General features: G+C 42.8%; 3 protein-coding genes across 13 annotated transcripts in view; 2 read left to right on the forward strand and 1 right to left on the reverse strand.

Moving 5' to 3' along the window:
• ryr1b (ryanodine receptor 1b (skeletal)) overlaps positions 1-13,795 on the forward strand; it is a 128,421-nt gene extending 114,626 nt beyond the window's left edge. For all 9 annotated transcript variants that reach the window (XM_081614644.1, XM_081614647.1, XM_081614649.1 and 6 more), the window contains 17 exons: positions 864-945; positions 1,024-2,327; positions 3,688-3,767; positions 4,483-4,657; positions 4,780-4,866; positions 5,189-5,443; positions 5,522-5,652; positions 5,752-5,794; positions 5,946-6,079; positions 7,078-7,138; positions 7,213-7,359; positions 7,433-7,567; positions 8,440-8,596; positions 9,539-9,603; positions 9,691-9,791; positions 11,138-11,189; positions 11,268-13,795. In XM_081614644.1, the coding sequence (XP_081470770.1) occupies positions 864-945; positions 1,024-2,327; positions 3,688-3,767; positions 4,483-4,657; positions 4,780-4,866; positions 5,189-5,443; positions 5,522-5,652; positions 5,752-5,794; positions 5,946-6,079; positions 7,078-7,138; positions 7,213-7,359; positions 7,433-7,567; positions 8,440-8,596; positions 9,539-9,603; positions 9,691-9,791; positions 11,138-11,189; positions 11,268-11,363 (3,105 nt within the window). In that variant the 3' untranslated portion in view covers positions 11,364-13,795. The remainder of the gene's footprint in view (positions 1-863; positions 946-1,023; positions 2,328-3,687; positions 3,768-4,482; positions 4,658-4,779; positions 4,867-5,188; positions 5,444-5,521; positions 5,653-5,751; positions 5,795-5,945; positions 6,080-7,077; positions 7,139-7,212; positions 7,360-7,432; positions 7,568-8,439; positions 8,597-9,538; positions 9,604-9,690; positions 9,792-11,137; positions 11,190-11,267) is intronic.
• A 125-nt stretch (positions 13,796-13,920) lies between these two features.
• LOC103475197 (galectin-4-like) lies at positions 13,921-23,871 on the forward strand. Of its 2 annotated transcripts, none has more exons than XM_081614658.1 (14): positions 13,921-15,867; positions 16,446-16,534; positions 17,443-17,647; positions 18,398-18,511; positions 18,590-18,649; positions 18,739-18,765; positions 19,869-19,895; positions 20,706-20,729; positions 20,813-20,839; positions 20,915-20,941; positions 21,033-21,062; positions 22,601-22,689; positions 22,761-22,926; positions 22,992-23,871. In XM_081614658.1, exons 1-14 carry the CDS (start codon positions 15,823-15,825, stop codon positions 23,133-23,135), a joined length of 1,074 nt encoding a protein of 357 aa, XP_081470784.1. In that variant the 5' UTR covers positions 13,921-15,822; the 3' UTR covers positions 23,136-23,871. The 2 variants fall into 2 exon arrangements, with proteins under 2 accessions (XP_081470784.1, XP_081470783.1); XM_081614657.1 differs by having other exon boundaries at positions 13,921-15,675; positions 15,771-15,867; positions 20,813-20,941.
• axl (AXL receptor tyrosine kinase) overlaps positions 23,185-27,612 on the reverse strand; it is a 48,696-nt gene continuing 44,268 nt past the window's right edge. For both annotated transcript variants that reach the window (XM_008426523.3, XM_081614653.1), the window contains exons 19-20: positions 27,344-27,480; positions 23,185-26,200 (exon numbers count right to left, since the gene is read on the reverse strand). In XM_008426523.3, coding sequence (XP_008424745.2) covers positions 25,744-26,200; positions 27,344-27,480 — 594 coding nt within the window. In that variant the 3' untranslated portion in view covers positions 23,185-25,743. The remainder of the gene's footprint in view (positions 26,201-27,343; positions 27,481-27,612) is intronic.

A 27,612-nucleotide genomic window follows, 5' to 3' on the forward strand; every position in this document is an offset into this window, starting at 1 on the left:
GGAGCTAAGTTTTTGCTAACTTTAAAAATATTTAGCGCACTTAGCTTCCCCCGTATATCTATGTGGTGGCGGGGAAACTTCACCTAATATGCTGGTTGCAGAGCTAATTTTTTCATTTTTATTTTTTTGCTAACTTTGAAAATATTTAGCGCCAACATACGTGAATAAAATAAAAATAAAACTAGATATAAACACAAATACAGTACCTAACGGCGTTATAGAACATGTAACTCATTATAACGCCACAATTAAATTGGGTGTAGACTTTCCAGGGCAGATAAAATTTGATATGAAGTTAGCACTTTAGCATTACCTTCTGCTAAAGACTGTGTTGCCATAGCACTTTAGCATTAGCGGACGTTTCTAGTTAGCGGTGCCATCTTTTATCACTCTTTAGCACCACAAAAAATATTAATCTTGACATTACAAACACAAATAAGCTAATTTGATTGTTTTCAAAGCTAATGAATAAAAATAAAATGTACTTTTATGGCATAAAAAAGTGCTTGTGACTAGACTAAAACATCTAATTTACTTGTTCCAATCATTTCCTTGCCCTCAGATGTGAAACATAAATAATCACTTTGGCTCCTACAGACATTTGTGAAAGAATGGACGTGTGTGTTTCCAAGACATTACTCAAGTAAGAGTAAAAGCGTATTAGTATTTAGAATTAGCTTCCACTAAATACCGTGTTGGTGTAGCACTTTAGCATTAGCAGAGCTAATGTTTATGATTAGTGCTTTAGGGTTAGCGCAGCTAACATTTTAGCTGGCAGTGCCCACCATTGGAAGTACCCGTATCTGTCAGTTAAGCCATGAAGCGTAGCTGAATGTATAATTTGTGGCGTGTTTATCTTGCAGGATTCGAGTCAAATCGGCCTGTTGAAGGAGCTGTTGGACCTGCAGAAGGACATGGTGGTCATGCTGCTGTCTCTACTTGAAGGTTGGCTCTCTAGCTGCAGATTTTCTTTCTGTTTTGGCTGAAATGTCCTAATATGTTCCCACACTTTGCTGCTTTTAGGTAACATTGTGAACGGCACCATTGCAAGGCAAATGGTTGACATGTTGGTGGAATCCTCCAGCAACGTGGAGATGATCCTCAAGTTCTTCGACATGTTCCTCAAGCTCAAAGACATCGTGGCGTCCGACGCCTTCCGGGATTATGTGACGGATCCGCGCGGACTCATCTCCAAGAAGGATTTCTCCAAGGCCATGGACAGTCAGAAGCAGTACTCCCCATCAGAAATCCAGTTCCTGCTCTCCTGCTCTGAGGCCGACGAGAATGAAATGATCAACTTTGAGGAATTCGCAGATCGCTTCCAGGAACCGGCGAAAGACATCGGGTTTAACATCGCCGTCCTGCTGACCAACCTGTCTGAGCACGTGCCCCACGACACACGCCTCCAGAACTTCCTGGAGCAGGCGGAGAGCGTGCTCAACTACTTCCGGCCTTTCCTCGGCCGCATCGAGATCATGGGGGCCAGCCGGAAGATTGAGCGCATTTACTTTGAGATCAGCGAGGCCAACAGGAACCAGTGGGAAATGCCGCAGGTCAGGGAGTCGAAGCGGCAGTTCATCTTCGACGTCGTCAACGAGGGCTGCGAGAGCGAGAAGATGGAGATGTTCGTCAACTTCTGCGAGGACACCATCTTTGAGATGAACATCGCGGCGTCCATCTCTGAGCCCGAGGGAGACGGCGAGGAAGAGAAAGACGATGAGGAGGAGGGCGGCGGAGAGGAGGCGGAGTCTGGAGAGGGCGAGGAAGGCAACGGCGAGGCCGCCGTTCCGGAGTCGGCATCGGCCTTTGCCGAATTCATGAAGAGCGTCATGAACTTCTTCGGCATGTTCACCTTCCGTAACCTGCGGCGCAAGTACCGCAAACTCCGGAGGATGACGGTGAAGGAGATGGTGATCGGACTGGTGACGTTCGTCTACACGGTTCTGATGGGAATCCTCATCTTCGTCTACAACGTGTGCAAGGGCTTCTTCACGCTCATCTGGAAGGTTCTGTTCGGCGGCGGCCTGGTGGAGGGAGCCAAGAAGATGACGGTCACAGAGATCTTAGCCAGCATGCCGGATCCGACCCAGGACGAGGTGCATGGAGACCTGCCACCCGAACCCGGAGCTAGAGAGGTCCAGGAAGTGGATGGAGGGTCGGACCACTTGGACACGGCTGGAGGAGAGGAAGAAGAGGAGGATGGCGAGGAAGGGGAAGGTGGGCGTCTGCCTGGGTTCGACAAACCGGGAGGTCTCGGAGATTTTGGAGAAACGACAACAGAGGAGCCTCCAACTCCAGAGGGAACGCCGCTGCTGAAGAGGAAGCTGGTGAGTTGTTCTGGTTTTATCATTATAGGTCAGTTTTACTTCTTTATGACTTTCTGGTCTAATTCAGTTAGTTTTAATTAGCTTTTTACAGTGTGTTTGCTAGTTTTTATTGGTTAAATAAATATTGCTTAGTTTTAGTTTTTATTATTTATAGTAATAGTTTCAGTTTTTTCATACTTTGATGACTTTTGAGATGCAGATCAAAGTATTGTACTGTGATTATGAACACATTCATTGGGTAATAAGTGATTCTTGTATTTTTACACAAAAATCATCAACGCCTAGATACTCCAAAAACAAGAACGTAAAGTCTCAAGATTTTATTTTGGCTTATAAAACATTTCATCGCTATTTCAACAATTTATTTTTTTTAAAAAAAGCACAAATGAGAAATAAGACAAAGCAAATCTACATCTAACTTTTCAGCAAGATATTCGAGCTTGTTCCAAGTTATCAATACCATTTCATAGTATTGATAAAAAGTTCTAGTTTCGTCAGCAGATTGTTTTCACGAATAACATGGGAAAATGTCCTGCCAAAAATAATCTGCTAATGGAATCACTTTTTCATAAATATTAAGGGATTATTATTAAAACAAACTCTTCTAAGTGTCTTCTAAGTGAAATAATCTAATCTACAAGTGGAACTAGAACTGGGTTGCTAGGTAACGGGCTGGGCTTGGCTGGGGTTGCTAGGTAACGGGCTGGGCTTGGCTGGGGTTGCTAGGTAACGGGCTGGGCTTGGCTGGGGTTGCTAGGTAACGGCGCAGTGGAACATTCTACCAGTGGAACTTTTGTATCAATATTTAGGAATTATTTACTTAAAACAAACTCATATATTATATTGCTGAAAATTTACTTATAATTTATTTTTGTTTTATTTCACGTCAACTCAGATGTTTTCACTAGAAACTAGACCAAAAATACTTTGTAAGATTTTGTGTTTCTGCAGTGTGGAATACAATTCATAGTAACATAAATAACTTTTAATTTCTCATCTCATTAAAAAAAACAACATTTAAAGAACTGGCTCTTGGAAAGCCATACATGTCAATATGGAGTATATGTAAGAAAATATAGATTTTAATGTGCTTTTATGTATTTCTTATTAGTGATGTTTGCATTTTTTATTCTTGTATTTATTATTATTTATTATTGTGGTAAACAATCAACCTGCCAGTGGGACTAAAGATGGAAAAGAACCACATGGCTATTTACATACAAACGTTCATTAGTACATACTGTCCCAATTTTAAAAATAAACTTGAACATGAATTTGGTTTGGATTTATTTTGTAAAAATGTTTTTGCTATTGAGACAAAAGCTGGAGCAGAAATCTTCTGTTACTGTAACTCAAACAGCTGACCGCAGTGGGAGGACAAGGAGAGGAGGAGAAAGTCGAAGCAGAAGAAGAGGTTCCCCAGGAGACGGAGAAGGCCGAGTGAGTTTCAAACCTGCTGAGGGTCGAAGGATAAAGATAAATATTTAATCTAAAGTCTAAAAGCCAGGATCGTCTTTGATTTGTTTGCAGATTTTCTTAAAGGTGACCTATTATGCTTCCTTGAACAGGTTAGGTACAGTTATGGCCTATCACTTTAAACTTAATAAGCTGCTGCTTGTTAAGCCAACTCAACTCAATGTTTTCCCTCGCATGTGAGAATGGCTGCAAACAGTTGCGCAGTTATACAGCCGTACATCTTTGAAAAGCATTGGTGGAGCTTACTTCACAACTAACAAGACTATAGTAAGTGATTTCTGGATGGTAAGTCAACAACAAAACACTTGTTCTTACCAGCAGCCATTGTACAGCGCATACAGCGGTAAAACGAGCTGGAACTCTGCACAGGTTGCTAGGCGACGAGGGGAGTTCCGTTGGGGTTGCTAGGTAACGGCGCAGTTCCTGTGGAAAGCGACTTAACAATTGGGAGATTTTTGAAACGGCTCATTTTTCAGATGATAGAAAATATTAACTTACAGCCCAGAAACAGCCGGGTGTGTTTTTTTTTTTGTTGTTGTTTTTAAAGAAGCATTTAAAACCCAAACGGAAGTATAAAAACGTGCAAAAAGTGATTTATGCGTAAAAGGTCCCCTTTAATGTTTACGTGTCTGGTTGCTGTTATCAGATGTCAAGCCGGTCTGTTTTTTTTTTTCCCCAGCATTGAGAATGGAGAGAAGTCGGAGAAACCGGAGCCAGAACCCGAGGTGAAGGAAGAAGAACCAGAGGAGGTCGAGGAGAAAACGGTGAAAACAAAAACCAAGAAGGACAAGAAACCCGCCGAGGGCGGCTTTGAGTTGTGGAACGAGCTGGAGGTGCAGAGGATTAAATTCATGGTGAGACGCTCTCCGTCTTCACAGCACCGAATCCGAGATACAAGCCTTAAATCCAACGCAGATAAACCCAGAAGGTCTGATTTTATTTCATTAAACGCTCTGATTTCTGTGTTTCCTCCCAGAACTACCTCTCTCGTAACTTCTACAACCTGCGGTTTTTGGCTCTGTTCATCGCATTCGCTCTGAACTTCATCCTGCTCTTCTACAAGGTCAGTAAATGTAGATTTATATAGTTTTATTTATAAAATATGTTCCTCCCATAGATATACGTTGCTGGGTTTGGCATCACCTATTAGCCTTGGTAGCTAGTGACGCTTTTTTTTATTTTTATTTACGTGTTTCTATTATGTTTCTTTTCGAAATGTGAAATTATGTAATTATATAGTCGATGGAAACACTTTTTCAGATTCTTTGTGTGTTTGTTTCATTTTCCCATCTGACTCGATGCTTAGCAAAGGTCACGACCTCCAGTCGCGTATCGATGGTCCCCCCAAAAGGCCTGGGGTCTCACTCCCTGTTGGACCTTTGCAGGTGTCCGACTCTCCGCCGGGTGAGGAGGAGTTTGAGGGCTCTGGTCTGTTTGAGGGCTCCGGCCTGTTCGAAGGCTCCGGCGCCGAGGAAGACGGGTCCGGATTGGAGGAAGGTGGGGAAGATGATGACGAAGAGGGCCCGTTGTACTACTTCCTGGAAGAGAGCACCGGCTACATGGAGCCGGCGCTGTCTTTCCTCGCCATCGTCCACACCATCATCTCCTTCCTCTGCATCATCGGCTACAACTGCCTGAAGGTTTGGGCCGTTCCTCCTCCTCCTCCGCTGCACCGAGACGTTTGGTTTCAGCCTCATCGTGTCTTCTGGTCCCTGCAGGTTCCTCTGGTCATCTTTAAGAGAGAGAAGGAGCTGGCCAGGAAGCTGGAGTTTGATGGACTTTATGTCACTGAGCAGCCGGAGGACGACGACATCAAGGGCCAGTGGGACAGACTGGTCCTCAACACGCCGTGAGAAATGCCCAAAAATATCCCTGTATGCTTTATTTAGCTGCAGTTAAGGAGAATAAGATTTATTAAAGTGTTTTTTACTCTTCTATCTGAATGCAGAACCTTCCCAAATAACTACTGGGACAAGTTTGTGAAGAGAAAGGTGAGTTTAAGATGCCAACAGCCATCACCGTCTACAATGACTCTTTGAAGAATTTTAATTAAAATTAGTTACACCAACATTTAATTTCCCGTTGGCATCAGTGAAGTGTTACTGAATTTAATTCACCCAAACGTTTCCGCGTGACGTCCAGGTTCTGGATAAATACGGCGACATCTACGGCAGAGAGAGAATCGCCGAGCTGCTGGGCATGGACCTGGCGTCGCTGGACGTCAGCGCCATGACACACGAGAAGAAACCGGAACCGGACACCTCCATGTTCAGCTGGTACGCACAGCTAGTCCAGACGTCTGGGTTTCCATTTTGGTTTCTTCTGCTTCTGAAATCAACCCAGTGCTTAAAGAAACACCCTCTGGCTATGAGTTCATGTTTTATTTTTGGTGTCAAAAATCTCTCAATAGTCACGCTGCGCCACTACCTAGCAACCCCAACCCCTTGTTACCTAGCAACCCCAACCCCTTGTTACCTAGCAACCCCAACGGAACACCCCTTGTTACCTAGCAACCCCAACGGAACACCCCTTGTTACCTAGCAACCCCAACGGAACGCCCCCTGTTACCTAGCAACCCCAACGGAACGCCCCCTGTTACCTAGCAACCCCAAAGGAACACCCCCTGTTACCTAGCAACCCCAAAGGAACGCCCCCTGTTACCTAGAAACCCCAATTGAACGCCCCGTTACCTAGCAACCCCAACGGAACGCACCTTGTTACCTAGCAACCCCAACGGAACGCCCACTGTTAACTAGCAACCCCAACGGAACGCCCCCTGTTACCTAGCAACCCCAACGGAACGCAACTCTTTCTACACTCTAAAACACCACACGTATTCTTAGTTAAATTAAGTTTGTACGCTGTTCTGAAACTAAACTGCTGAATCAACTCGAGCAATGCTAGTAACATACTAGCATGTTTAGCCTGAAAAGGTACAGGACTGCTGTGTGTAACTTTTGCTGCTGTGGTGGATGGTTGCCGGACGCTTCCAGAGCGTTAGCCGACGTACCAGCTGCTGGTCATGACTGTAAACGTTGATATGGGGGCGTGGCCTGCAGCAGCTTATTGGGATTTAAAGTGACAAGACGCCCTAAAACAGCTCCGTACAGGTTCAACTAAGCACCGAAATCCCATTATCAAAGAATGATTTTGTGAGAAAAATGAATACGTTTTGTATAGGCCATAGATCTATCCTGACCTGTTCAAAGAAGCCTAATAATTAACCTCTAAATCAGAACGGACTAAGAGCTACTCGTCTCTCCTCTCTCTGCAGGATAACATCTATTGACATCAAATATCAGATCTGGAAGTTCGGGGTCGTCTTCACTGACAATGTGAGTAAAACTAGCCGCCTGGACGTCAGAATATCAGGTCTGATGTTGCTAATCCTCCTTCGTTCACCTGTCAGACATTCCTGTACCTGGTCTGGTACATGCTGATGTCCATGCTTGGACACTACAACAACTTCTTCTTCGCTTGCCATCTCCTGGACATCGCCATGGGCGTCAAAACGCTGCGGACCATTCTGTCCTCCGTCACCCACAACGGCAAACAGGTGGCGCGCCCGTTAACGGTGCATTGTGGGGGTTTAGGGGTGAACTGGTGTCTGACCCGAGTGTCATCTGCAGCTGGTGATGACGGTCGGCCTGCTGGCTGTGGTGGTGTACCTCTACACCGTGGTGGCCTTCAACTTCTTCCGCAAGTTCTACAACAAGAGCGAGGACGAGGACGAGCCGGACATGAAGTGCGACGACATGATGACTGTGAGTGGAGATCAGCTCTGGAAAACAGCAACACTTAAAGACCTTACCAGTCGGTCCAGTGCAAACCTTTTCTCCTGGGACCCCCAGTGGTTCCCAAACCTTTTCTCCTGGGACCCCCAGTGGTTCCCAAACCTTTTCTCCTGGGACCCCCAGTGGTTCCCAAATAGCTGTGTGGTTCAACGATGTGTGTGAGCGAAGGGGGTGTGGGGAGATTCTCAGAGACTCTCAGCCCCGGCTCCAGACGAACAAGAGCAGGGATCAACTTTTTTTATGTTCAGCTGTTGTCTAGCTGAACATAAACAACATCGGTACCCTACAGGCTACTTGTTAAGCTAAAGGTGCTGTATTGATATTAGCTAGTCATCTTTTAGCTAGCATTACCTGCATCCAGCAGCTTTACTCAACAGTCGGTTAGTTTGGGGGAAAAACTGAAAAGTTCTTTGCGTTTTGCTGCCATGATTCTAACACACCTGCGTAGCTCCGCACAGCAGCAGCAGGTCTCCTTCACAGGTGTAAACCCAGTGAGAGTGTCGCAGCGCTCATGTTGCGTTTAAAGGCGGCTCGGAAAAACAGGTTACCACATGTTAACAATGGATTAAACAGTTTTAACTGCTGATAAAAGTGACAGAGGACACAGATATGGGAAGTGTTTTGTTTTTAAACTCTCCATTCATTTTCTATGGAACGTTGCAATGAAGTGAAATTCGTACATGTGAAGCTTTGAGCTTATGCACATGTTAGCTTGTTTAATCTGCGTTATGTAATACTGACTCTTTGAAACTTTCAGATTTAACATTCACACTCCTAATAAACTAAATTTTCCCCGTTTCTGGTTGGATGCTGGTTGGATGTGTTTCATGGTTGGTTTGTAGTGCTACCTGTTCCACATGTACGTCGGCGTTCGCGCCGGTGGAGGCATCGGAGATGAAATCGAGGATCCGGCCGGGGATGAATACGAGCTCTACCGAGTCGTGTTTGACATCACTTTCTTCTTCTTTGTCATCGTCATCCTGCTGGCCATCATCCAGGGTGAGTGGGAGAGGCTAACGCTAAAGCTAACGACCAAGAAGCTAAAGCTAACGACCAAGAAGCTAAAGCTAACGACCAAGAAGCTAAAGCTAGCCACCAAGAAGCTAATGCTAGCCACCAAGAAGCTAAAGCTAGCGACCAAGAAGCTAAAGCTAACGACCAAGAAGCTAATGTTAGCGACCAAGAAGCTAAAGCTAACGACCAAGAAGCTAAAGCTAGCGACTTTATGTTGGACATTATGAGCTAAAGATATTAAATGTTTGGTCGTCATCAGTTGGTGGATTTTCATGTTTCAGGCTTCAGTGAAATTAAAAAATATTAAACAAAAAATGAAACATCAAATTAAATTAAATGCAGTTTTAGTGAATCAGGATTCATGAGTCGGTTTTAAAGAAGGTAAAGAAATAAAAATATGGATGGATGGATGGATGGATGGATGGATGGATGGATGGATGGATGGATGGATGGATGGATGGATGGATGGATGGATGGATGGATGGATGGATGGATGGATTTCGTGGCTGGTTGGATGCTGGTTGGATGAATTCCATGGTTGGTTGGATGTTGGTTGGATGTATTCCATGTTTGGATGGCTGGTTGGATATATATATCACAGTTGGATGCTGGTTGGATGCTGGTTGGCTGTATTCCATGGTTGGTTGGCTGTATATCATGGTTGGATGCCGGTTGGATGCTGGTTGGATGCTGGTTGGCTGTATTTCACGGTTGGATGCCGGTTGGATGTTGGTTGGAGGTATATCATGGTTGGATGCCGGTCGGATGCTGGTTGGATGTATTCCATGTTTGGATGGCTGGTTGGATGTATTCCATGGTTGGTTGGATGTTGGTTGGATGCCGGTCGGATGCTGGTTGGCTGTATTTCACGGTTGGATGCCGGTCGGATGCACGTCCTGCCATCCATCCTCCTGTCTCTGGCTGCAGGTCTGATCATTGACGCCTTCGGTGAGCTGAGAGACCAGCAGGAGCAGGTCAGGGAGGACATGGAGGTGAGCCCCTGACCTTTGACCTGAGCCCCTGACCTTTGACCTGAGCCCCGCCGCCTGCAGGCCCTTTACTTCCTGTTTCCCTTTCAGACCAAATGCTTCATCTGTGGAATAGGAAGCGACTACTTTGACACGACGCCGCACGGCTTCGAGACGCACACCTTAGAGGAGCACAACCTGGCCAACTACATGTGAGCCGATCAATCAATCAATCAATCAATCAATCAATCAATCAATCAATCAATCAATCAATCAGTCAATCAATCAGTTTTCATTTGTATAGCACAACCTGGCCAGCTACATGTGAGCTGATCAATCAATCAATCAATCAATCAACCAATCAATCAATCAATCAATCAATCAATCAATCAATCAATCAATCAATCAATCAATCAGTTTTCATTTGTATAGCACAACCTGGCCAGCTACATGTGAGCCAACACCTGAGTTAATCCATAATCTGCCTATTCTGGGAATAAGGACACGAGTTCTTTACAGAACACTGCAAAACACTAAATCCTACCAAGTATTCAGAAAGTAAATATGAGCCTGTTTTAGTCAGTAATTCCTTAATCTTGATGAAAAACTTCTAGTTCCAGATTATTTCACTTATAAGATGTGAGAAGGTTTTGCTATGAATAAATAAATCTGCTAATTGATCCGCTGCTCCATCAGTGATCATTGAAACAAACTCCTGTGTCTTGTAAGTGAAATAAGCTGCCAGTGGAATTAGAACTGGGTTGCTAGGTTACGGGTTGGGCTTGGCTGGGGTTGCTAGGTAACGCGCAGTGGAATGTTCTACCCATTTTCATTAACATTAAGAAATTATTTTCTTAAAAAGGTCCTAAATCTTAATGAAAAGTTCCTTGTAAGTTAGTTTTGTCTTATTTCAAGTGTAGTAAGATATTTCCACTACAGGTGAGGAAGCTAGCAGGTACGCTGCTAGCTTCAGTGTACCTGCTAGTACACTGAAGCTAGCAGGTACGCTGCTAGCTTCAGTGTACCTGCTAGTACACTGTAGCTAGCAGTACTTACCGAGTATTTTTGGTCTAGTTTGTAGTGGAGATGTGTTTTTACACTTTAAATAAGACTCAACTAACTTAAAATAACTTTTCTGCAAGACAATGGCAGGGTTTTCTTTTCCTCAGTGTATTATAAGCCTGGCGGGCCACCAGGCTTGCCATTGCTTATTTATTTAAGTCTTTTTTTTTATGTTTGCATTTTTTAAGACTTTATAGTTGGTGTTCAGATATTAATTTTTCAGTAACATAATTATCAAGTGATATTTTCAAATTTTCCGTCAACTTTAATCATTTTTAACTAAAAACGCGGCGGGATGAGTGTCTGGCCCAACCACCAGGCTTAGCAAGTTTTCTGGGGTTTGTTGGTTGTTTTAAGTCAATAATTCCTCAGTATTGATCAGTAGCTCCAGTTCCACTGGTGGATTTTTTCATTTATAACAAAACTCCGTGTTATAATAGAAAAAAATCAGGTTTTGTGTTTTTGCAGTGAAGAGTGGCTGTTTTCCTCGTTTCAGGTTCTTCTTGATGTATCTCATCAACAAGGATGAAACGGAACACACAGGCCAGGTCAGCCATTTCCCTTCGCTGCTGTTTTCATTTACTTCATAATTCTGTTTAATTTAAAGTTTAATATTATTTTCCCAGGAGTCGTATGTGTGGAAAATGTACCAGGAGCGATGCTGGGACTTCTTCCCCGCCGGAGACTGCTTCAGGAAGCAGTATGAGGACCAGCTGGGATAAACCCGACAGGGAAAGTCCTGGAGCTCGGAGCTGGAACACGGCCGTGTCTTAGTTTTGTCATTTGTCTTGCTTTTTTTTTTTCTCGTCCGTTCGAAGCTATGCACACCTATCGACCGCACTTTTCAGCAGCAGGTTGGAGAAAACGACCCGGTAGGCGAAACGAAGCTTCTGCTGCAAACACGCGGCCTTTCCTGTCTAAATTTAACAGACTGCCTTGCATATCGCCTGAGCGCGCGGCGGCTAACGTAGCCGCTAGTGCTGCAAACGTTCTAGTGCCTATAGCGACGCCACTGCTTTAGCCGTCAGTCTCAGTAGCTTTTCTTTGAGGTTCCACCTTTTACACCCAGAAAATCTGAAACGGTCACAAACTCACGGAGTCGAGACGACTGGAGTTGTTCTTCTCTTGTTTTCATAAAGAGGTTTAACTCTTTAAGGGCGTCTTCAGTTCTGATCATGGGAGATTTAGGGTTTTCGGTCGTTTTTGTGGAAAATCGAACCCTGTGAGCCTTTTGGGTCGTTGTCACTTATGTGCCTCAGAGGATTTGTTAGCATGAGAGGTCCGTGTTTCGAGCTGCTTTGTGTGTTTTGTTGAGTTGTTAGCAGTGGTGGGCGCTCTTCTGCTAACGTGCTAATAGCAGAGCTAATGTTTTGTTTACTACTTACTTTGAAAACATCTGTCACGTTTATTTTTCTGGGTAAATTCTAATGTGCTAATAGCTAAGCTAATTTTTAGCTTATTATTTGAGCTAACTGAAAATGTTAAGCACACTTAAATTTTTGTTGTCTTTTAAGACACTTGTCACACTTAACTCCCCCTACATTTATATTTCTGAAGCATCTAGCACAATTAGCTCCCCCTAAATTTATTTTTCCAAGTAAAATGTGATATGCTAATAGTGGAGCTAATTTTTAGCTTGCTGCTTTAGCTAACTTTGAAAACATTTAGCTCACTTAGCATCCACCAAATGTATTTTTCTGGTTAAATTCTAACGTGCTAATAGTGGAGCTCACTTTTAGCTCAGCAAGTTGCTAACTTTGAAAGCGTAAAGCTCACTTTGCTTCCCCTAAATTATTTTCAGGTAAATTCCTATGTGCTAATTTACTTTTACTGTTTTTGCGAGCTTTCAGTTGAATAAAGTTTGGCAGCTGTGTCATTGTTTTTAGCTATAAACTGTCCAAACATGAATTATACAGGAACAAAATAAAACATAAAGTAGAAATCGGGATGTAAACGTAAATACGCTTTGTGAAACTACAAATTTTATACGGTCAAAATTAAATTCAGTGCGGATATAATTTAAATTGAAGTTAGCGCTTTAGCATTACTTTCTGCTAAACAGGTTATGCTTTACAGTTAGTGGAGCTAATGTTTGATTAGTGCTTTAGGGTTAATGGTGCTAACTTTCCAGTTAGCGGTGCTAACTTTCCAGTTAGCGGTGCTAACTTTCCAGTTAGCGGTGCCCACCACTGCCTGTCGGTTCTGTTCTTTACGTTTTAATGCAGCCGAACCTCTCAGTGTGGCTTCAGCAGTTTGAGAAACTGTGACAAACCCAGAAATAAATGTTATTCACAGATCAGGATCAACCTGCTGGTTTCTCTTCCTATTTGGGCATTTTGCATCTGAGCCACTAGGTCATTATTTTGTTCCTCGTTCTGACAGGAAAGTGACTCAGTGGAGGTGAAGTGACCGATTTTACGTCTATTTGAGTTTCGCTGTCTCGAAACAAAAGATTCTGACAAACGATCACGAACTGCTTGAACTCGGACCGACTTGACAAAAACACGATATGTGGAATAATAATTACCTGTTTAGACACTCTGCAGTCTTACAATGTGGATCCCGTCTCTCTGCCATAACCGATGGTGAGACGAACACACATCCGAGGGAAACGCCGAGGTAATTAATTCTGTTTCACGCAGATTAAGCCATTTAGAGACTTTATGCACAACGTTGGTGCACTGAAATAAGTGTTGAATGTATCTAATGAGAACTTGATGAAAAGACATATTTTACATACACCATGGATTCTTCTATTTATTTTTCTTTGAGGCTCTGATGTGTGGAAATAATTTAGTTTTCAGACATGAACGTGTCTCAAACTGAAGATGGCGGAGAGATTTAGTCTTACAGTGAAAATGGCCTCCGGTTTGGAGAATGTTTGCTTTTGTTTCGGCTCGTTAGCTTTTTACCATAGATATTTTTAGAAATTCAGCACACGGATAATTTGTCTCAGTCAAAGTTGTGTGTGATGCGTTGATTTCTGACACATTCACAAATTCTCCATGTCGTACAAATGGCCGGTTGGAGGCGGAGCGTTTCGGTTGGGCTGGTGGTTGGGAGGTGAATGGAGGTCACAACTTTCCACTTGACTGAGTGTCTCTGACTAAACTCTGCGTTTCAATATGGAATAAACAGATTATTTTAAGGACAACTGGAGCGTCTCGTCATTTGTTTGAGCTTTTTAGATATTCATCAGCTTACGTGGAAACGAAAACATCAGTGTGGTTTATTTGGGTTTTATCAGCATTTGTGCTAATCCGCTAACATGCTAGTAGCAAGCTTTTTCCTAACTTTTAAAAGGTTAGCCCAATTAACCTCCTCTATATTTAAATGTCTGAAACGAGGTAACCATTGATGGGGACACTAATGCTAACAGTAGAGCTAATTTTTCATTTAGCACTTTTGCTAGGTTGAAAACGTTTAGCACACTTAGCTTCCCCCATGTCCAAATGTCTCAAAAGAAGAAACCAATGAAAGAGACAGTAACGCTAATATGCTAATAGTGGAGCTAATTTTTCATTTAGCGCTTTTGCTAGGTTGAAAACGTTTAGCACACTTAGCTTCCCCCATATCCAAATGTCTCAAAAGAAGAAACTAATGATAGGGACAGTAACGCTAATATGCTAATAGTGGAGCTAATTTTTCATTTAGCGCTTTTGCTAACCTGAAAACATTTAGCACACTTAGCTTCCTCCATATCTAAATAACTTAAGTATCCAGTACATTAGCGCAAATCTAACAGCTGAGGTAATTTTTCATTTAGCTCTTATGCTAACCTGAAAATGTTTAGCACACTTAGCTTCCTTAAAAATAAGTTCCCACTGATGGGAACCTTCTCCTAATTTGCTAATAGTGGTGCAAATTTTAATTTAGCGCTTTTGCTAGCCTGAAAATATTTAGCACACCTAGCTTCCCCAAAATTAATGTTTACATTTAGTCTAAAGCGCTAATTTAATTTTTAAAACTTTCAGTTGAATAAAGTCTGTGTTAAAGTTTTGGTTATCGACTGTTGGTAGAGAGCAAAACGTAAACACAACATCTAAGGGATTTCTAAAATATGTAAACTAATCAAAATTAAACCGGTGCATGTGAGTTGTTGTCTTTCAATGGCAGATATAATTTGAATTGAATTTAATGTTAGCTTCCCCTAAATGCTGTGTTGTAGCATGTAGCATGTGGCGCTAGCAGACCTAATAATGAGTGCACTAGGGTTAGCTTAGCTACCTTTTAGCTAGCTGTGTCCACCAGTGGATTTTATGTCATCAGCCAACAGTAAGTTGCTTCTGCTTGAGGTGGAAGACATGTTTAATAAGAAATGTTTCTGCATTTTTTCACATTTTTTTTAATCTGAAAAGTGTGGTGTGCCTTTGAATTCAGCCAGCCCTGTGTGTAATTTAATCCCCAGCAGTTCTGTGACGGTTTTATTAGAGCGATACTGAACAAAAAGCGTCATGAAACCCAACAACCAGGCCAGTTTATTTTTTTAAAAATTATTTTTTAACCACATTTCAAAAGCAAAGTGTGATTTTCACCGGTTATTTTTCAGTAAATTTGTATTTATTTTTGTCAGTTTCAAGTTGTTTCCCACTGCAGACTTTAGCATGTTGATGATTTAGACCATAAATTAGTTTTAAACTAAATACATATAATGAAATATTTTCTTTGATTTAAATATTTCCGTTTTGCAGGTTGGAATATTTTAAACCTCCTGAGTTCCTGCTGGACTTTCGTCTTTAGTAAATATGAAGGATTTTCTGATGAAAAGCTGCAGATTTTCCATTAACTTTCCCGCTTTTGTTCCCTGAAACCTTCGTATTTGTACACATACCTTCGCGCTGAGTTTGCAGGATTAACTTCCCACCTGACTGCAGAACAAAAGAAGAGAAATACCCGCAGCTACCCGGCCGGAGGTGAGGATGGGCGGAGTTTCTGTTCCTGAAAATACTCAGAACCACTTCAATTAATGTGATAACAGAGGAGCAACAACATCAGACCACAGGAGCCTCGTCTTAAAAATCAGTTCTGGTTCGGGTGAAAACACGGCCTCCATGTTTTATTAGCTTTTAGAGTCAACAGGATCTCAGCAGCTCGTTTCTCCGCGTTTCTCCTCCTTTGCTCATATAAAGTCCAGATTTTCCTGCATCGTCTTTCCTGTTTTCCCGCTTTCTGTCCATCGCCATGACTCTCGTCGCTCCTCCAGGCTGCCAGCCCGTCTACAACCCCGTGAGTATCTGCCGCCGGACTTTGACTGGACCAAACGGTCAAAAAGATGTTTTATTTTTTTTTATCTTGGTTCGGTTTTAATGTAGCAAGTAAAGCTGAGGCAGCAGAAGTATTTTAATTACCAAAGAATGACAGAGTGTAAAAAATAAATATGTAAAAATTAAATTGTACGAGAATAAAGTTGTGATTCTCGTACAATTTAAATGTTTTTCTTTAATTTTACTGAGTTTTTGTGACCAAAAACAATCAAAATGAGTTTGAGTTGGATTTTTTTACTAAAGCTGATGGTTTATCTAAATTAATTGGTTTTAATCTGCACATTTTAAACCTGCTTTATTAAATCCTCACTTATTTAAGGATTTTAGTAAATTAATTTAAGAAAATCTTGTTTTTGTTTTTAAAGGTTCCGCTTTGAGAAATCGTGAAAGTTAGTTGGATGGTAAAACTTCATCGCTCTCAAACTGCTTTTCGTTTTTTAACCTCACAAGTTGCATCCTAGACTTTTTTAATGGTCGTTTTCTTCAATAATCACCTTTCAGCTGTAAAAGTTGCTGATTGTTTCATTTTGTGCGCTGCAGAGCATTCCTTACCTCGGTACCATTCATGGCGGCGTTCGGGTCGGAGCGTCCGTCTACATCCAGGGATCGGTTCCTGAAAACATCACCAGGTGAGTTTTTAAAACCTTTTACTGAATCTGAAGCTTTTTTATCCATTAAAGCTTTTTTATTTTCTCCAGAGAAACTTGTGTGACGTCTCACCGCTCGGTTTTTATCTCCATTTTTTACAGTCACCTCTGACTTCGGGCGTGTTTTTATGGAAGGCCAATGTAGAAAGAATATAAAAGGAGTACATTTCCACAAAAAACTTTTTCTATTGGTCTCAAAAAATTTCTAGAAAAAAACTTGGAAATTTGCTGATGGCAAAAATTTTACATTAGCAACAAAAAAAATCCAAGTATTTTAGGTTAATCTTTGAAAACTAGAACGTTTTCCATAGAAATTAATTTCCATAGAAATTAATTTCTATGGAAAACGTTCATAGAAATTTCTCAACATGAAAAGTTGAAAATCTGATAGAAAAGTTCAGACATTTTGAAATTAATTTTCAAGAAAAACCCTGGAAATTCCTGAGCTTGAAAAATCAGACATTTTTTGAAATTAAAAAACAAAAAGTGAAATTTTGAGATTAATCTTAGAAATTTTCTAGAAACAAACTTGGAAAATTCTGAGTTAGAAAAAAAAGAAACATTTGCTAGAAAAAAACCTAAAATTTTTAGAGTAATCTGAAAAATATTCTTAAAAAAGGTGGAAATTTCAGTTTTTTCTCACTTTCGAAGCTCAGAATTTTTCATTTTTTTATTTAGAAAACATCTCAGATTAATCTCAAAACTCATGAGTTTTTTGGCAGGAATGTTCTTCCTGTTTGTGGAATTGCTTCATGATTGTGTTTGTTTCTGAGAAACATCTGAAATGCTTCTGAACACTTTGTGTTGGTTTGCTCAGAATAAATCGACTCGGGTCGTGATGTGAGGATAAGTTGGAAACGCTGCGGTCAACTCGGTTCTGTCTCTCCCAGGTTTCGGATCAACCTTCTGTGTGGAGAGTCGGACTCCAGCGACGTCGCCCTGCACTTCAACCCTCGATTCGACGGCTGGGACAAAGTGGTTTTCAACAGCCGCAAAGACGGATCCTGGATGTCGGAGGAGAAGATCCGCAGGATGCCGTTCTCCAAGGGCGAGGCCTTCGAGTTGGTCATCATGATCACTTCCAAGGGATTCCAGGTAAACAACAACAAGCATCTGGTTTTTATAAATAACACATTTTGAATGTTTTTATACTTCCATTCGGGTCTCTACCGCTTCTGAAAACAGCTTGAAAAACAAACCACCTCGTCAGTTTTTGGCAATAATGTTTTTTTTGTTTGGAAGTTGAGTCATTTCAAAAACGTCACAGCAATCACTCCAGCCAAACCCAGCCCATCACCTAGCAACCCCAGCAGAGTTCCGCCCGTCACCTAGCAACCCCAGCAGAGTTGCGCCCGTCACCTAGCAACCCCAGCAGAGTTGCGCCCGTCGCCTAGCAACCCCAGCAGAGTTCCGCCCGTCACCTAGCAACCCCAGCAGAGTTCCGCCCGTCACCTAGCAACCCCAGCAGAGTTCCGCCCGTCACCTAGCAACCCCAGCAGAGTTCCGCCCGTCACCTAGCAACCCCAGCAGAGTTCCGCCCGTCACCTAGCAACCCCAGCAGAGTTCCACCCGTCACCTAGCAACCCCAGCAGAGTTCCGCCCGTCACCTAGCAACCCCAGCAGAGTTCTGCCCGTTACCTAGTAACCCCAGCAGAGTTCCACCCATCACCTAGTAACCCTAGCTGACCTCCAGCATGTTTGGTTAGCCGGTTTTACTGCCTGATGCACCAGATGCATTTAAAGTGACAGAGAATGGATGTTATCGATGTTCTCATTAATTAATTGATTGATTGATTGATTGATTGATTGATTGATTGATTGATTATACTCTTCTTTCTGCTCCAGACTAAAGTCAACAGGAAGGACTTCTTCCTGTTCCCTCACCGCCTCCCTGTGGAGCGGATCCGGGCCATCCAGGTCTCCGGAGACGTTTCCATCCAAACCATTAACATCATTGGGGTGAGCCACACCAGTCGGCCATTTTTATGTCAGTAGATAAATGTAGCAGAAGGTTTCCTGAACGTGCGTCTGCCTCAGGGTGCAGGTGGCGGTGGCGGCGGCAGTGGCAGCGGCGGCGCACTGCCTGGAGGAACCGGAGTGAGTAAAACAGCCTCACTCAGCTAACAGCTTTGGTTTCCTCCATTCGGTCTCATGTAATGGATTAAACTAACGTGGTTTCTTCACAGGGAGGACGTCCAGGAGGCAGCATGGCGGTTTGTATTTACAATCTATCCATGTAAAATACATAGCTAACAACAAAACAATCATTTTTTCTGGCTTTGTATTACAGATTAATGTAAGAAATATGATTAAATATGTAAAAATAAACCAGATAAAACATTTAAAATAATGTAATAACTGTGGCAGAAAGTTTTATTTTTAAATTAGGCAAGAGAAGAAGTTATAACCAGCACCAGCTGTCGCGATGCTCCGTCCCTGTGCGCTCAGCTAGCTCAGCTAGCACGACTATGAAATACTCAGCGGTTTAATGGTCTGCTGGACGCAGCGTCGTCATCGGATTTTCCTCTGTTTAATCAACAAATATTCAGGATTCTGGCACAGAAAGAAGAAATGGTTCTTTTTCTTCTGGAAAAAAATTAATTGAAAGAGAAAATGTAGTCTTCCTTTCAGCAGGGAGGAAACCCAGGAGGCAGCATGGCGGTGCGTACTTTTAAAAAATTAGAATAATTTCCTTTCAGAGTGGCTCAAAGTAAATCAAAATAATTGTTTTAATGACTTTTCTGACAAAAACCCAGGGTGGATATCCTGATGGCCTGGGCGGAGGAATGGGAGTGAGCACATGCACTGTAAAAACTCAAAATCTGGCAAACATCTTGGTGCACTTCAAATAAGACAAAATAAGAAAACTTGCAAGTAACTTTTCAGCAAGACACAGCAGCTTGTTTTAACTAAATTATTCTTCAATATTGATGAAAAAGTTCCAGTTCCGCTGTGCCGTTACCTAGCAACCCCAGTCAAGCCCAGCCTGTTGCCTAGCAACACGGTTCCAGTTCCACTGGTAGATTAATTCACTTATAACAAGGGAAAATGTCTTATGAGTGAAATAATCTGCCAGTGGAACAGGTTATTTGTAATCAATATTAAGGAATTATTCACCAAAATCAAACTCTTGTATCTTTCCGAAAAGTTATTTAGGCGTTAGTTGTGTTTTATTTTTAAAAAACTAACATATTTGCATTATAAACTAGACCAAAAATACTTGGTAAGATTTTGTGTTTTTCCAATATAGAAAGTTCAGCTAAAATTAACATTGTATGGAAAAGTTTATTTAATATTTTCATTTTTTTTTAAGCAGGGAGGATATCCAGGAGGCCACGTGGGGGTGTGTAGCTCTTTATTACCATGATAATTTATTCTGACATGGAAGAAATGAAGTGACTTTCTCTGATTGAAAATCCAGGGTGGGTATCCTGATGGCATGAGTGGAGGAACAGGAGTGAGCATGTACACTGCAAAAACTCTAAATCTGTCTAGTTTCAAGTGGAAACATCTTGGTGCACTTCAAAATACGACGAAGCTAACAGACAAGCTAACGTTTCATCATGACGTAGGAGCTTGTTTTAGGTCAGTAATTCCTTAATATTCGTTTTGAAACTAAGTTCTTGTTCCACTGGTGGAATATTTCGCTGCACCGTCACCTAGCAACCCCAGCCTGCTACCTAGCAACCCCAGCCAAGCCAAACCTGTTGCCTAGCAACCCAGTTCTAGTCCCACCAGCAGATTGTTTTACTTTTAACATGAGAAAAATGTTTTAAATCTGTCCGTTGATTTTCTACGTCTCCATTAGTATTAATTATCCACCAAAAACAAACTCTTTATATCTGTCTGACATGTAGAAGTTAGTTTTGTCTTTTCTTTTTTTTTTTTTAGTGAACTGAGATATTTTCATTATAAACTAGATAAAAAAAATACTTGGTAAGATTTTGTGTTTTTGCAGTGTAGAAGGTTCAGTTCAAATTAAAACTGTTTCTTTAATATTTTCATCTCTTCGTCATCAGGGAGGAAATCCAGGATCCTCCATCTTTATTGTTATTATTTATAATAACTTCCTGTAGATCAGATTAATTTAAATAACTTTAATAAATTAAACTTCAATAGATTAATAAAAATAACTTTTTCTGTCTGATTTCAGGCTGGATGTCCTGACGGCATGGGAGTGAGTCAGATAAAAACGTTATTGACGGCTCCGTTTAACATTTTCTCCTGTAATAATCACCTGAAACGTGTAAATATTTGCAGGGCGGATACCCAGGAAGCACCATGGGGGTAAAATCACAACATAACCGTTTATTACCATCAAAAGACAGTTTGGGACATAATTATTACATTTCTTCCAAACAGGGAGGTTTTCCAGGATCCCACTTGCCGGTGAGAGAAAAAGCTCAGTAATATTGGCATCATTATAGTTTCATACTCGTGTTTTCTGACGTTTTTCTCCCATTTTTATAAACCTGTTCAGGGGACGGCAGGGCAGCCGATCTACAACCCGGTACGTGTTTATAACACTTTTATCTCTCACTCTTTTTATAAACATGTAATTAATGAATTATAAATAATATTTGTTTCGTTTTTAAAGTCCCTGTTTTCACTTTGAGCAGGTCTCAGTTGTAATGTTGGATTGTTTGCTGCCCCCTGGTGGTTCAGAGACTGAGCTGCAGTTTGTTCTTCACGTTTCATGTTTTCAGAATCACAAAGTGATGAAATAATTTACCTGACAGGATCTTTTCTCCTGCTGTTTGTAAAGTTACAGTGGAAAATAAACAATAATTTGGGTTATTTTGTCTGTTATAAGAGAAAAAACAAGGTTTCATTTTCCAGAATCATGTTTTCAACATTTATTTAAAATGTTTAATTATCAAAAGAAGCAGTTTGTCATTGTTAGCAGCTGCAGTTTCAGTTTAATGATAATATTGATCATTATTTAGAATATAACTCCTGCTACTTTTAACTGTCTTCAACTCACACAGGTGTTTTTTTTACTTACCTTCAAAATAAAAGCCTCACCTGGAGGTTAAGCAGAAAAAAGCCAATCCTTCTCTAAATCAGCCGAGCAGAAGAAGAACCAGCAGCTTCATCGTTTCTGTCCATCTGGTGGCGTCTCTGTGGTTAAACGAACCAATATAGATTATTGATTTCTTCAGTGGTTTGAAAGGCGACGGGTTACAAGAATATCAGCTGGGAAAGAATTAGGATTAGAATTACGGCCGGGATTAGGGTTAAGGTGGAGTTAAGAAATGAATCTGTGCAACAAGTTTAAATAAATAGTATTGAAATAATTTATTCCATGATTAATAACATTTAATTTCTATTTTCTAATGTTATTTAAAACCAAACAAATTATATTTATTTGTCATCCTAGAGTAGTGCTCTTGGGGGACCTGTGGTGGTAGTGGGATGGTGGCCGTGTGGGGCCCCCAGCGTGTGTCTGGTGGCCCTGTGGGCCCCCCAGCGTGTGTCTTGAGGTCCTCTGGTGGCCCTGTGGGGCCCTCAGCGTGTTTTTGGGCCCCCAGCGTGTGTCTAGGGGCCCCCAGCGTGTGTCTAGGGGCCCCCAGTGAGTGTCTGGTGGCCCTGTGGGCCCCCAGCGTGTGTCTTGGGCCCCCAGCATGTGTCTTGGGCCCCGAGCGTGTGTCTTGGGGCCTTCTGGTGGCCCTGTGGGGCCCTCAGCGTGTGTCTAGGGGCCCCCAGTGAGTGTCTGGTGGCCCTGTGGGCCCCCAGCATGTGTCTTGGGCCCCCAGCGTGTGTCTTGGGACCTTCTGGTGGCCCTGTGGGGCCCCCAGTGAGTGTCTGGTGGCCCTGTGGGCCCCCAGCGTGTGTCTTGGGGCCTTCTGGTGGCCCTGTGGGGCCCCCAGTGAGTGTCTGGTGGTCCTGTGGGCCCCCAGCGTGTGTCTTGGGCCCCCAGCGTGTGTCTTGGGGCCTTCTGGTGGCCCTGTGGGGCCCCCAGTGAGTGTCTGGTGGCCCTGTGGGGCCCCCAGCGTATGACTTGGGCCGGCCCCGTCCTGGTCTCCCAGTAACCTGCTTCCCTCCCAGCCAGTGCCGTTCTCCGCCCGGATCCCAGGAGGGATGCTCCCCAAGAGGACCGTCGTCATCCGGGGCTCCGTCCCCCACGGGGCCCAAAGGTTTGTTCTCGGCCGCCCGGCTGCTCGGATCCCCCCGATAACCGAGTCCTGACAGAACCTCGGTGTCCCAGGATGGGCTTCAACCTGGTGGTGAGCAGAACCCGGGACGTCGCCTTCCACATGAACCCCAGAGTGAAGGAGGGCGTCGTGGTGCGGAACGCCCGGACCGGAGGGCAGTGGGGCAGCGAGGAGCGGCAGCTCAGCGCGTCGCCCTTCGCCGAGGGGCAGTACTTCGACGTGAGCCTCACTTCCTGACCGGGTCCGGTTCCACATTCTGCTGCTGACGGGTTTTCTGTCTCCAGGTGTCGATCCGCTGCGGCAGCCAGAGGTTTGAGGTGTTTGTGAACGAGCAGCACCTGTTCGACTTCTTCCACCGGACGAACTTCAGCGAAATCGACAAACTGGAGATCGACGGAGACGTGCAGATCTCCTACGTCCAGCTCTGATGCTCACCGCCGCTTCCTGCCGTCTGCTGCCGATTAAAGCTCAGGAACACAATGTGCTTTTCAATTTATTCATTTCTTATGCAAAAACGTTGTAAAAAAAACATCAGCAGTGACAAAATCAAAGTAGTTATTGTACAAAAAATCCTTAGAAATGTAAAAACACCAGCAGAAAACATTCAACAAAATGCAAAATACTGGCTCTTCGAAGGCACTTGGGAAAAGGCTGATGAGGACGATGAAGAAAAAAATGCTCCAATTACACAGGAAACAGGAAGTGAATCAGCTTCAGCACCTTCTTTTCTAAAAGTCCCGCTGACTAAACGGTACCAGATGTATCACAAAAACAAACCAAAAGCTGGAACTGAAGTTTTTCTCCATCACATTCTGTAACTGTACCGGTTTTAAAAGTACCTCAGATGCTCACAAATCAGCAAAATCCAATCTGAAGACGAAGGACAGAGATAAACAAACTGTTTATATACATACATAAAAATATAAGTGCATACATGCTGCAGCGTTTTCCTCCTCAGTGCAACAGTTTCAGAAACCACAGAAGAAGAGCAGCCGGATGACGGGTTTCGCTCGTTTTCCAGGATTTGTTCTCATTCGAATTGTGATTTTTTTAATTATTTTTTTTTATATATTTGGGGAAATAATGTCTAAACTACTGGAAGTCATTAGTGCAAAAGTTGAACAAATACAAAAAATCTGAATAAAAACAAAAATCTGAATAACACTGAAAGTTTCCTCGTTTGATCTGTACCTGTTTGGAGGTTTCAGCAAAAACAACTGAAATGTTGAGAGTTTAATAAAAATAAAGAAAATATGTGGAAATTTAGCTCCATAGAAAAAAAACTAACATTTTGAGATTAGTTTTCAAGAAAATTCTGAGTTTGAAAATGTGCAAATTTTCTGAGTTTATAGTTTCTGACTTGAAAACTGGAAATTTCCAGATTTTTTCTAGAACAAAAATCAAATTGATATTTTCAGTTTTTTTCTAGCAATGTTGAGTTTTAAAACGCAGTAATCTCCAAGTTTCTCCTTACAAAATGTTTGACTTTTGAAAATTGGACGAAAATCTCCCAATTTTTTTTCTAGAGAATTTCAGAGCGTTTTCTAGCAAACTTTTGATATTTCAAATTCAGAAATGTCAAACGTTTTTTTCTAGAAAATGTCTGAAATTATTCTCAAATGTTTTCTAGCAAATTTTAAACTTTTCAAACTCAGTAATTTCCAGTTTTTTTCTAGACTTTTGAACATCAGAAACATATTTTTTCTAGCTACAGTGGCCCTAATGCATACATGTCCCCCATCTGGGTCGTCACTCCGGTGTTTAACTCCGGTGTTTAACTCCGGTGTTTAACTCTGGTGTTTAACTCTGGTGTTTAACTCCGGTGTTTAACTCCGGTGTTTAACTCTGGTGTTTAACTCCGGTGTTTAACTCCGGTGTTTAACTCTGGTGTTTAACTCCGGTGTTTAACTCCGGTGTTTAACTCTGGTGTTTAACTCTGGTGTTTAACTCCGGTGTTTAACTCCGGTGTTTAACTCCTTTACTCTGCTGCTGGTTCGTTAAATAAATCTCTAATCATATTTTACAGTTCGTGGTTGTAACAAAATGAAAAGCGTAGAAAAGTCCAGGCGATGTGAGTCGATGTTTCTGCAGGATTGTTCCTGGTTGCACACAGGAGTGTAAAGAATGAGTTTTGTAAACAGATAAATCTTTGAAACACCTTGTAAGGTCTAAGGACAGAGCGAATGAAAACGCGTCGTCCATCTGATCGATCGGTTCAGCCTGGCAGCGTCAGCCGGGTTCACAGAGCTTTGGTCCAGCATGGCGGCGGAGGGGAGGAGAAAATTCATCTCAGCAGCTGCTGCGTTTCCATCCACCTTCAAATTCAGCAAATTGGAATTATGAAAATAAATTCATTAGATCAAAAAACCTCAGAGTTTCTGTACTGGGTGAGGCAGGCAGTGTTTTCCAGGCACAGAGTGGATTTTTTTTTATTTGGGTCTTTGTCACTTTAAGAAGCTCCTGCTCTTTCTGAAGCTCCGCCTACAGGAAGTCGTCACAACATGGCTCCTCTATTAACCCTGTAACGTTTTTACCAGCGTTGCTCTGAGACCAATTAGGTGTTTGCTAATTGCTGCTGGTTAGTCTGAAGGAGCTGAGTGGGGGAGGAGCTGCGCCTCGAAGGCGGGGCTAGGTCCATCCAGGCGTTTTGCTCAGCTGAGTGGTTGCCATGGAGAGGATTTGCCAACCATGCAGGAAGGAATCAAAGCAACACTCCAGGTCTGCAGATGAGGGAATAACGTTGCGATGTAACGATGAAAGCTGGTTTTTCTGCTGAAACCTTTAAAGGAAATGCTGTGGCAGCAAAATTCAGTTTTCTTTCTTACACTAGAAGAGGATCAAAAAAGTTTTGCGCATATCTGTAGATCCAGATTGTGCTACAAATATTAGATCTACAGCATAAAGCCAAGAGCGCCTCCTGCAGTTTGCAGGATGAAGAAGACGAAGCGTCTTCAGAGTCCCTTGGGAATCCGCGCATCGGTTTGAGGAAACCTTCGTGCCATGAGCATGCTGTGGTGAGTTTGTGTTCTGGCTCGGTTACTGCCAGGGCATCCTCCTGGTCGCCTCCATGTCCTCCAGCAGCTCCAACGTCGGGGTGGGGGCCGGCGTGCGGTCTGGCGTGGCGTGGCAGGAAGGCTGCAGCGGCAGCGTCGCCGTGGACGACGACACCGGCATGTCCAGGCTCTCCAGCGAGTCGGAGAGGGCCCGGGCGGCCTCGCGGCGCGGACAGACGACGTATCGGATGGGCTGGTGGACCTCCGCGGTGGTCACCGACTCCAGTCCCTTCAGGCACAGCGGCGAGGCCTCGGCGGGGTCGCGGCCGCCCACGGCGCCCAGCTCCGAGGACGACTCGTCCATGTTGACGTAGAGGATCTCGTCCGGGTCCTGGGGGTCCGGCAGGTCCTCCAGCGCCTTCTCCAGCTCGCAGCGCAGCGTCTCGAAGGACGGCCGGTCCTTCGGGCTCAGCAGCCAGCAGGAGAACATCAGGGAGTAGCTGCAGGTCGGACAGAAACCAGGAGAATTAAAAATTAAGTCATTTTCAGCTTTTCCCACGTCAATCAGCTGCTCCCTGTTGCTATGGTTACACAGCATAACAAAATAAGCAAACCATGAAAAAAATACTGCCAAAAATCTGTCCAACTACACAGAGAAACAACATTTTTCCACCCAGAAAAGCAGGAATGAAGCTTAGAAAAAGAAAAAATCTCAGTAAAAGTAAAGAGCTACTGAGCAGCGCAGCTCTAGAAACCAGAAATAAACGCTTCAGGAAGTTCAGGCCATTTATTCTTTTAAATATTAAACATGGAGTGAAAATCCACTGCAAAAACACAAAATCTTACCAAGTATTTTTAGTCTAATTTTGTCTTTTCACACCAAATAAGACAAAACTAACTTGCAAGGAAGTTTTCAGCACGATATACCGTCCTGCTTCAAGTAAATAACTCCTGAACATTTATTAAAAAGTTCTAGTTCCACTGGTGGAATGTTCCACTACACCGTTACCTAGCAACCCCAGCCAAACTCAGCCCATTACCTAGCAACCCCAGCCAAACTCAGCCCGTTACCTAGCAACCCCAGCCAAACTCAGCCCGTTACCTAGCAACCCCAGCCAAACTCAGCCCGTTACCTAGCAACCCCAGCCAAACTCAGCCCGTTACCTAGCAACCCCAGCCAAACTCAGCCCGTAACCTAGCAACCAAATTCTAGTTCCACTGGCAGATTATTCAAATTCAAAATACTTCATTAATCCCAATGGGGGAAAATAAATGTTGTAACTCAATAATTTAGATTCTTCAAAGAGTTATTGAAGGTCATATTATTTTATTTATTATTTTTATTATTGCTTTATTTAGTATTATTATTATTTCACTTATAACATGAGGAAATGTCTTGTTATGAGTGAAATTATCTGCCAATGCAACCAGAACAGTTTCATCAATATTAAGGAATTATTTACTTAAATTTTGCTGAAAACTTGGCTCTCTTAGTTTTTCCTGTTTTCAAGTGTTATATATATATTTTTTTACCATAAACTAGACCAGATATTCTTGTTAAGATTCCATGTTTTTGCAGCTTAATGATTATGTGGTTATTTCAGTAATGTATCGATCAGATTGAGTGTTTCCGGCGTACTCACATGGAGTCCAGACAGTCTGGAGGCTGTTTGAGTCGGTTCCCTTGTCTCAAATAATCATAAATCTCACTGTTTTCCACCCCGGGGTAAGGCGTTTGTCCTCGAGTGGCGATTTCCCACATGGTGACTCCGAACGACCACTAGGACAGAAAACGGGACAGAGGGAAAGGTCATAAAACACCGGAGGGGAAAGGTCAGGAACGCCGCCTGCCTCCCTCAGACATGAATCTGCACCAGTCGGACATGAACTCCACCGCAGGTGCAGCCGAGTT

Source organism: Poecilia reticulata, chromosome 13 (assembly GCF_904066995.2).
Source record: "Poecilia reticulata chromosome 13, P_reticulata-male-v2, whole genome shotgun sequence".
NCBI lineage: Eukaryota > Metazoa > Chordata > Actinopteri > Cyprinodontiformes > Poeciliidae > Poecilia > Poecilia reticulata.